This window comes from Pomacea canaliculata, linkage group LG5 (assembly GCF_003073045.1).
Source record: "Pomacea canaliculata isolate SZHN2017 linkage group LG5, ASM307304v1, whole genome shotgun sequence".
NCBI classification, from domain to species: Eukaryota; Metazoa; Mollusca; class Gastropoda; order Architaenioglossa; family Ampullariidae; genus Pomacea; species Pomacea canaliculata.
Genome location: NC_037594.1, coordinates 2,930,508 through 2,941,025, shown reverse-complemented (window position 1 = coordinate 2,941,025; position 10,518 = coordinate 2,930,508). Strand labels below are relative to the sequence as shown.

The 10,518-nt window shown below is 46.2% G+C and overlaps 1 protein-coding gene across 1 annotated transcript in view; it reads left to right on the top strand.

Moving 5' to 3' along the window:
- Positions 1 to 21: 21 nt before the first annotated feature.
- The window catches only part of LOC112563890 (polycystin-1-like), a 29,994-nt gene continuing 19,497 nt past the window's right edge, over positions 22 to 10,518 (top strand). The window contains exons 1-4 of the mRNA XM_025238340.1: positions 22 to 1,107; positions 2,406 to 2,424; positions 2,959 to 3,099; positions 10,142 to 10,263. Of these exons, the coding sequence (XP_025094125.1) occupies positions 22 to 1,107; positions 2,406 to 2,424; positions 2,959 to 3,099; positions 10,142 to 10,263 (1,368 nt within the window). The remainder of the gene's footprint in view (positions 1,108 to 2,405; positions 2,425 to 2,958; positions 3,100 to 10,141; positions 10,264 to 10,518) is intronic.

Genomic DNA, 10,518 nt, shown 5'->3' with positions numbered 1-10,518 from the left:
GAGGTGGTGGACCTGGATGGCATGAAGGAAGGGATGGAAGGACTGCGGCTCGTGGCCGACTACGGCGACGGGTGCGAGCTGGTGGCCGTGTTCCAGCACACCTACCGGACTGAGGGTGTCTTCGCGCCGCGGGTGTGGGTAGACAACAACATCACTCAGGTGACTCAGGTCCTGGCGGAGCCCGTATTGTTGTTGCACCACCTGTCCGTCGACACACTCCAGGCGCCAGAAGTGCTCGCGACAGGCACCACGGCTGAGTTCGTTCTTCATCTCCTCCCGCCCTCCCCCTCCTTTGTCCACCTGTCCAGTCACTGGCTCATCTCCGACAGCAGCGATGTGATCATCGCCAATCTGACTACTACCTCCACCGCTCTCACCTGGTCATTCCCTCGCCCAGGGGTGTTCTCGGTCAAAGTCGTGGCCAGCAATCCGCTGAACAGTGTCACAGCCTCCGCCTCACTGGTCGTGCTAGAGTCGGTGGAGGGACTGAGCTTGAGATGCGAACCGGATCCTCCCCATCTGACGGTAGAACAGGAGCTGCACTGCCAGGCCGAGCTGTCGCGAGGCAGTGACCTTAACATCTCCTGGGACTTTCAGGATTCCAGCTCAGAGACCGACGTGGAAACCGCCGGTCTGGTATCCAAGGCAACGCACATGTACACGAGGCCGGGTGGATTCAATGTCACTGTACAGGCGTCTAACCTGGTCAGCGAACCGGTGATCCACCTGCAGATGGTCACCGTGGACGCACCCGTGCAATGCTTGAGGCTGGAGACCAGTGCCCCGGCTACTCCTGGCGAGAAAATCTTCCTGGTGGCCACCGCCGTAGGAGGCACGGCCGTGAACTTTGACTTCGACTGGGGCAAAGGCCGGAAGTCTTGGGAGGGCGAGACGGAGGTGGTGAGAGCTCGCACCTCAGTAGGGACCTCAGTGCAGTTCTCGCGCCCGGGTGTGCACAACATCACGCTGTACGCACACAACCCTGTCTCCCACAAGTCGCTGACCACCCACCTGGTCGTGCAGCAGCCAGTACCCGACTTGGAGCTGGTGCCGCATCGCATCATCCAGCGCCCAACGGTTCCGCCATCTTTTTTGTCCAACAGAAAGGTAAGGATCAATGACAAATGAAGTGCCCTAAGGTGACCGTACACTCTGTGATTTTTGGTACTGTCTAAAATTTTCTTTTGGAAAAAATAGTAATTAAAAAAAAATCATTGATTACAGTCACAATTTTTATCGTAAACGCTTATACATTTTGGGGAGTTATTTTATATTTGATTATTCCGTCGAAAAATGTTCTTGAAGCTCTTTTTTTTTTTAATTTCTAGAGTGTACTCTCACCTCAGTCGTGAAATTTAAGTTGGAATAATTATGTGGTTATAAATATATATTTTTATTGTGGAAACAATGGCGATGATATTTTCTTATTTTATTTGGCAATGGGACAATTTTTTTATTTTGTTAACCGACCGATTCGTATATTGTACAATGGCGTTCAGGAAGAATTCGAAAATATTTTTGCTTTCTAGCAGTGTTCATCCCTCATTCTTTCGGCTAGACTTTTAAAAAAGCATTATTTTATCTCTGGCAATCGTTTACATTGTTTGTCGAGAGACGCTTCTTCCTCGGCAGATAGCGGCACCGAGGTGCAGGAGGGGGCAGTGGGGAGGCAGGTCAGTAGGTAGACCCCGCCCACCCAGCCCCATTCTTACTCACCCTTCCGCGCGTGGCGTATGCGTATCAGTAGCGCATTGTTCGCGAAGCACTTGCACGCGCAGCCCTTCCTGCAGGTGCCACGCCCTGCGTGACGTGTTCCCAGCACCTCATCTCGTGCGACTCTCACGTGCGTGGTCGCGGGGCGGAGGCTGTGCTTGTTGAGTCATGGCGGAAACCGCAGTCACACTGCACGTGCTGCACACATTGTGAGTGCGAGGTGCCAAGCCATTGGATGACGACGATAACACCGGCCCTCGAGGAAGGGGGTGGCGATGATTTAGTCATTGTTGCTCCAGACCCCTGTCGTCACCGTCTCTCTTTTTTTTTTTTTTTTTTTTCTTTTTTTTTATTCCTTCCTTTCATCGGTTTTGCCTCAGTCGTCATCGATGAGGATGGCAACAATATTTGCGTGAATGTTAGTAGCAGTTTTACAGGAAACAATAATACAGAACTGTGAAAACTAATCAGGTTATTATCTTTTTTATTCGATCAATTTTTCTTCATTTCAGATGATTAAGAGTCGGACAGTACTTTCTCTCTCTTATTCTTTTTCACACATACACGAACACATAAATAGTGAAAGATACCTTTGTTGGGACGAACAATCTCGAACATTAACGAAATATGGAAGGTCGCTAAAATACTGACATCCTGGGGTCTGCTTTGTGTGTTGTTTCACTTTTCCACAGATGATCCCTAATTATACGGGTACATACATGATGTTGGGAGGCTCATGGAACACGGTCCATGCAAAATGAAGTCTGACACATTTTTGCACATGGAAATGAAAATCAGACACGCAAACGCATCGTAGATTGCTCAGTATAGTGTTACAGTGCGAATAGTTTAATGGAAGGTGATTACGGTTTAACTACTTATTCCTCCCCTAATATCCGGGACCTTCCGCCCCTTATTTTCACATAAGTGCAGGGTGTGACTGGTTGTTTTTACAGGGGTTTCCATAAAAAGATACTTTTCCTTTACATACCAAACAGAATAGCAGTGTTTCACGTATATAAATAATTGCTAAAGTAATACAAGAGTTCGTTGTAGATATTTTCATGGGACAGCTGTGCTCGGAGTTAGCTCCTTATTTAGTTTGCAGGGTTGCCCACCTACCCCCCCCCCACCCAACAATAATTTGAACATGCGTCACGTAATGAAACTTGTAAGTGAAGGATGATGCGACGGTGGGAGGGACCGGGCTTGCTCCTGATGGCATACCTGTGTGTGTTTCAACAGGTAAGCTGACTGAGCGACAGGACCTGCTCTACCAGCTCGACTTCTCTGATGGAGGCAGGATCGTGTCCCGCTCGCCGGTTCTGGAGAAGCTGTTCACGTACAACGGGAACTACAGCGTCAACTTCACCGCATCCAGCGAAGGTGAGGCGCGTTGTGTCGTTCTCTCACGTGATGTCGTGCATTCACTACAGGTGTACAGAGCGGCAAACTTGTAAGGAAGAAAAACATTGTCTGAGCGCTGACGAGTGCTTTAATGAGTGGCTTTAGTTTGTGCCAATGGCCTTTGTCTTTCGACAAGCAATTCCTCTCTCTGTGGGTGTTTCTCCTCCTACTTTGTTTCACGCAGAGCATTGTGTGGCAAATACAACATTAATACAACATTACTGTCGTTGAGAGTTATACTACATCATCGTCACTGCAGTTTTCTTGTCTGCTTCTTAATGGGCATATAGTCGAACAAGCTGAGGTGGTCAAGTACCTCGGCATCCACCTTTCATCCGGGCTTCTTTCACAGCCCATGCCGAGTGTTTATGTGAGGAAGTCTCAGAGCAGGTTGTTTGTGCTTCGGCGTCCAAACTGAGACCTTGAAGCTGTTCTACAACTTGGTAACCAGTCAATGAGAGATGGTGAGCGGCTAAACAAGATGGTCCAGTTGTCAGGCAGAGTGATCGGTGCTCACTCACCGTGTAGATAACACTTTGTCAGCGCACCACAAGCCCACTGTAGCAAAGTCATCCACGATGACGGTCACGTGACTGCTCAGTTTTTTGTCCCTCGGCCCTCACCCACCTTTACTCCCTCCGCCATCCAGCTGCATGTAGCCGCCCGTTGGTATGTTTATATATAGTTTGGGGGAGAGGATAGGGGAGGAGAGACGCCTGTAAGTTGTGTGTGTTTGGGTGTAAATAATGAGCTGTCTCTTATGTAGGTTTGACTGAGTTATGAGAGTTTTTATGGGTTTTTTTTTCTTGTTCAGTGAGCATGAAGATTTACTCCACGCAAGAAATAACTAGTGTAACTATATATATATTACAGTTCTCTTGTCAAGTTTGAGAAAACCGTTTAACTGTAGATGTTTTTAAAATTTAATTTATTTTTGTTTTAGTTCAGTTTTTTAATATTTGAAGGAAATCATGTTTGTGAAAAGCTGTGACTTAAAAGTTTGGAATTTAGTGCGTGTGACATGGTTGAGAGGCAAGACAAATTTGTTTCAACAAATTCCTTTGGCCATCAGAAACTTGTGGGAAGGAAAAACATGTTTATTTTCTAAAAGCATAAAAAACAGCAAGTTTCCAGTAACTTGATCGACTAAATTGAATTAGTCCGGTGAAGTTGAAATTCTCTCTGAGAAACGATAAAATATATTTTTGTTACATCTTCATACAGCAAACATTTACTGACAAATAGTTTTCGTTCTTTTTTTCTTTTCATTATTGTGGAAGGTATACACGATGTCATTATCTACTTTAAACATTATTGCAGATATTTCCTAGCTGTATATGTGAGCAACGGGCTTAAAACTTTAATGAGAATACACTCAAACCATCTTTTCACATCCTACAATCAGTCGGCATCTGCCACTTTGCTGAGTATTTTCCTTTTGCCAAACTGCTGACCACAGGGGATGGAAAGCAAACGACTCCACAACTTCTTCGCATTCTCATTCTCAGAAACTTGGAGACTAGACAAACTGGATGTGATAGAAAATTAATGGTCTTGTATGCCTTTAAAATTACCCAGTACTGTTCTTTAGAGAGATCATAACCCAATAAATATTAAATGCTGGTGTTCATTATTTTAAATATTGGTTAATGCTACTAAACATGAACAGTGGTTATTTAGTCTAACAGACACACAACAAGCTGCTACAATAATGCAAAGGACACTGACAGATCTCAGTAGTAGAGCGACATCAAATAATAATAATTATAATTATTATTATATATCTGGCAATGCCTAGATTAACCAAGGGGTGCAGCGTGCGAAGTCCGTTGTTTCATCGGGAAGGAGATATTGTCAAGTTCACAAATTTCAGAGATGGATTTTAAATACTTTAAAAACTTTTGCGCAAGTGGATTCTTAATAGAGGATCTCACCCTTGATGTACAGACTTTTTTTTAGCGAGAACATAGTAAATGTCTGCAGTATATTGGTGTTTTGTATTCTTAGACGACAAAGCAATTTTCTGGACAAGGTAGCATTTACTAGATATGAGTAAAATACTTTTGTTTCCGATATGAAAAAACTATGTGTGTCAGTGTGTATATGTATATTCGCATTCACAGAAACAGGTCAAAGACCATTGACACAGATAATTTCTAAGTTCCCATTTCTGTGTATATGTGTGTGTGTGTGCCAGAAGTCCACAGAATTTGACATGAAAGACTAAAGGGGGGTGGTATCGTGGACTGAGTGCGGCTCATTCTCTCGCCACTAGGTAATAGGAGAATCTCTTGAATCCCGAGGTTTGTGAGAGTCCTGCACCTGACTGGCTAATGGACAGACCCTGACTAGCTTTACCTGAAGCCAGGTAACAACTATATTGGAACTTGTCACTGTAGTTTCCCATTTTTCAAACCCTTTTCACGTATTTGTTGTTGTTTTAAACTGCTTTAATTCTAGTCCAGCTTCGATTTCAAAAACGACGAGGTAGCTGCTACTTTGTTCGTGCCTCCTGCTACTTCGAATGACTTTTTGAGTGGTAAGATGGTTGCATGGTGGCAACACGCGCAGGGTCTGTGTAGGATCAGTGGTAATAAGAACCGACTTAGTGCGCCTTCCTGTATCGAGGTAAACGAGATCATAAACGGAAACGGCAGTCGTTTTATTATTATTATTTTTTTAAAACCAAGTTTCAGTCAGCTGGAGCACCGAGTGCATGTGCACAGTAATCTCATTTCCCAGACCATCATCGCGGGTGCGAGTGGCTGGTGGCACTTGCAGTAACGCTCGCAGAAGGTTCCAGCCTTGGAGAAGGGGGCCGAGCACTTGTTGAAGACGCGGGTGAGCGGTTGTTGGTGCTGTTGCCAGTGACGACGCCACGCCTGCGCCTCGGCGCCTCGGCTCTCCACCTGACCTCCGGGGGGTCGCGCAGTCGCGGCGTATGCGTAGCCTCCTAACAAGGCGTAATCGGCGGGGGAGGGGCCACACATCACAGCGCCGCTCCGTTTGAGGCAGCAGACGATACCCTGCTGCTGCGTGACCGCCGCTGTCGGGCCGCTGCCAGTACAAGCATTGGCACCCGGCGAGGAAACCCGCGCACACATGGCGGGGAAAAGGGTAGGGGCTAATTTCCCCGCTTGAGTCAATTCCCCTCCCCCGCCCCTCTCTCCTTTGCCATTTGCTTCCAGAGATACAAGGGGAGACAAAGAAGAGCAAAATAAGCAACACCCACCCCGCTACATTTTTTTGAAGGGCAGTGTGTAGGTGGGTGGAAGGGGATTGAGGGACGAGCGGGGTGGAGAGAACTTATCTTTCTAGAAGTAGTGGACATTAAGCGGTTTGCCGCACTTTGTTAATTAGTTTTCCGACATCGCTGGATGCTTTCTGGTTGCGCGAACCTGCCAGCGTGGCAGTGTGGTGGCGCCCTCATCCCTCAAGGCGACGTACACCGCGAGCGGAAGTGACGTGCGGCGCGTTGTGGCGGCAGAGCTGCAGGGTGTCGCCGGACACTGGGGGCCCGCAATACTGGTGTTAGCGGCAGTTGCACGCGGCAAGCAGCACACTCCGGGCTACCTCGTCTTTCGCCCCACGGCGAGCGGCGCCCGCAGGCCGTTACAGTGCAGCTGCCTTCGCTGATGTGGGACCCGACGACGGCCCGCAGCTGGCAGCTTGCCGCGGCAGTACGAGCAGCCAGAACTTGTTGTTATGATGATGTCAGCCCCGACAGTACGCTAAAGGTCAGTGGCAACTTTTTGCCCCCCTTCTTAGTATAGTCCATCCTGGTTGTTGCCAGCGGTGAAGCTTCTTCATCGTGTTGTACATTCCAGTGAAACATGGAAACATTTTTAACGATGAACACCAGATGTGTCAGTTAATATGTTCGCACCGTATAGGCTGTTCTCAATATCAATACGTATCGTAGAAATGAAAAAAAATTCATCCGCACGATTTTGCGGATCCCGATCAGGGTGTTAGCTGTTACAATATAAGACTAAAAGGACGTGATAGCTGGCGTGATCCGAACTCTTAGAAAATAAGTTTACTAAATCTTTCAGTGGTTTGACATACACACTGATTCTTTCTCTCTCTCCGAGGAAACTGTAGCGTGAGTATTTGCTGTACAGTTCACCACGTGTTATAAAGCAAGCCAAGTTTGACAATGATATTACTGTATATACTGAATATACTGTTGCTTGTACTTGAAATACAGACATGCGTATCATTGTAGTGTTTTCTTATATAAAACGACTAAACACTTGTCACCAACACAGTAACAGTCCGTTGTACTCCTCTCTGGCGTTCTTTTCTTCTGATCACGTGGCACCCGTTACTCCGCTGATAACACCTTAGGTTACTTTTCGGAGGTAAATCACATTCTCCACCCCCACCCCAATGTATACGAACGTGAAAAAAAATATATCCACGCCTCCTCCCACCCCTTTTACTCTGTGGGACAACTTGCAGGGAGGCACATGAAAGTAAGGGTATGGTGCAGCTTTCTTTAGCGTGGCAACCGTTGTTGTAATGTCACGTGAGTGGAGTCTGTGGCTGCGAGTAGCTGCAGCTGAAAGCCCTTGTAATCATTTCCGCGCGGGATTGTAAATAATTAGAGCAGGTATTACCCTGGGCCTGGGCCTGTCCCTTGCCGCCATGCCGTACCATTAATCACCGTTACCCTGACAGTTTGCAACTCAGCTGGTGAAGCACGCATCAGAGAGAAGGCAACTCTTCTTTCTGGGGCAAGGAGCAGTGGCAGGGTGGGTGATGGTAGGATATTACCGGGTGTACGCAGGTGATGTACGCTGTAAGATGAAGGGCTTACTGCGGGGTGTATGTACATCTGGTGAAAAAAGAAAGGAAAAGAGATGGGAGGATAATAGGAAGGCAGGCTGAGAGAGGAGTGTCAGGTGCGCTACCTGTCAACCTGTTTCATTGCAAAGTGGCAGCGCGGTTCAACGGGTGCGCGCTCGACAGGTGGAATGTCCCGCACCGACAGCCAGGCACCGCGGGCCTCCAGTGTGCGAGGGCAGACGACATGGAGATGATGGCAGAATTATATAAAGCAGTCTAGCAACCACCGGTCAGCCGTGGAGTACCTGGTAGTGTTGTGATGCTTTTACACCTGGGAACTATGGCAGCTTGACACACGCTCTCTCTCTCTTATTCAACACACACACAAGCGCCAGGTGGCCGACCTACAACAAACTCCTTCCTCATCGCTACAGGTGAGATAGATGACAAGGTGGAGTGAATCTTATACCACTGTTAGTGTGGTGCAAATGCTGTGATAGTTCGCACAGAACATACCGACACCACAAGAAGCAGTTTGGAGGAAATGTTCGGCAGCCGCGCGGTAGAGGATTAGAAGAAGAGATGGATGAATGGATGGGGCGGATGAAAGGTTGGTAAAGGTGGTGGAGAGGGTGGTGACGAAGTCGCTTTTGCATGTCGCGAAGCTTTTGCGGCGGAATGTGTCTTGGTCATGTTAGGTGACCCCGGAATTTGGGGGTGTACAGGTAAATTCGCCGGTGATGGATTCCGACACGACCATGTCAGCAGGCGCACAAGAATGGCGAGTACCGGCTGAGTACAGAGACCGGTTCTGTCACTTCTGCACTGGGCGATGCTTACCGCATCAGCCTAGTAGGGGTCAGAGGTCATGAGCTGCACCGGCTGACACCGTAGGCGAGTAAACGGCTGACTGATGGTCAAACTGGCGTTTTAGCGTCGCATGATCAGTCTTTCGATAAGTGCAACCACAGGGTGAAAAGTTCAGTGGGAGCAAGCGTTGGCGTCCATACAATATAATCAGTCTTTGTTTCTTTTCAGTTGTCATAGTGAACGCATTAGTTGTGACTCGGTTACATCAGTGCTAGTCATAAACTGTGCACCAGGGTTCGTCTGAAGGCTGGTAAAGATGTACACACCTTGCGAACATTGTTGTGAGATAACTCCACATGCACTAGGGCAGTGTGATGGTGCACCTGGGTATGATTGTATAGAGCATGGTAGACACAACAGTGTAATAGTGCACCAGGGTATGATTGTAATGATAGATAAGACTGTGATAGTGCACATGGCTATGTAGTTTGATAGACAGGCTGTAGTAAATGCAGCTGCACTAGGGTCAGCCACAGGTTCACTAAAACAATGGCATAGGAGCCAGTGGAGCAATGTGGGGGGCCTCAAAAAGATACTGAGGGGACAAGAATGTGAACATCGTTCACTGTCAGCATGGAGTTTCCCCCACAAAGCCAAGCATCTTCCTGTTCCATTGTAAAGTTCTCAGTACTATTTAGTGTGAAGAAAGTGGGAGCGACAGGAATATTTCACTGTATAAAAGCCGTGAATGATATTTTTTGAGGACCTGACCCTGTTGCCTTGTCTGTTAGAATTGATTGAGACAAATATAGGTCCAAAGGCAGATAAATCTAGTTATAGACCAGACAGCAGTTCTTTCCCATTGTAAGCTTGCATTCATAACGGTTAATTTTTTCTTTTTTAATATAGAGCAAATAAATTTTTATCCCAGAAAGAAATTATGCTTTGTGCTTATGAGGTGTAGCTAAGATGATTGTGTTTCTGTTAGTGTTTTGAAGCAGTGTCTATGTATCTAGTCTTTGTTGTTTTTTCAGTCAACATTCATTTTAAAAGCGGTTACACATATTGTAATTACTATTACTGCATAATAATGTCTTCATGAAGGGGTACTATAGGAAGTCACTTCATGTGCGGGGCCTTCCAAAGTTTACTTAATGTTTTATATTTAATTTTTATTACTGGGACTAGCATAATTAGCATAACTGACACTTGAGTAAACAGTACTGAACGTGTCAATGTCCTAAACTAACAACAAAGGTAAGATAAATACCAGCATGTGACTAATCAGAACTACCGTGTATATCAGCTTTTAAAAACAGGAATATTATGTTAAATGGCTTTAAATTCACAGTTTTTCCCATGGTCTAAGAGGGCAAGGTAGAGGGTTTTTTTTTTTTAAAATATATGTTCTATGTTTCAGTGTCTACATACAGGCAGTGGCTAAACTTGGAAGTAGATACTTCAGACGAACTTTATGGAAAACCCAGACTGCAGCATTCAACAATTGTCTTCCAGAACCGCCCAGTGGTTTTCCAGATACTGGTCAGTTAATAACACTGTTCTTCTTTGGCTCGCCATCTCTGTGTCTGATAAGTTTTCTGCTGTCGATTGCTGTGCAGTCTCGTGTCGCTTTAATAGCCTCTGTCAGCAGTCAGGCTAGCCGATAACTTACAGCTAACCTCTTCTGTGTCTTAGATGTTATCCAGTGTTATTCAAATGTAACTGGTGGCAAAACAAGCTTTCTTCTTGTAAGGAATATTGTATGAATTCTGTTCAAATATGTATGTAGCCTGATCT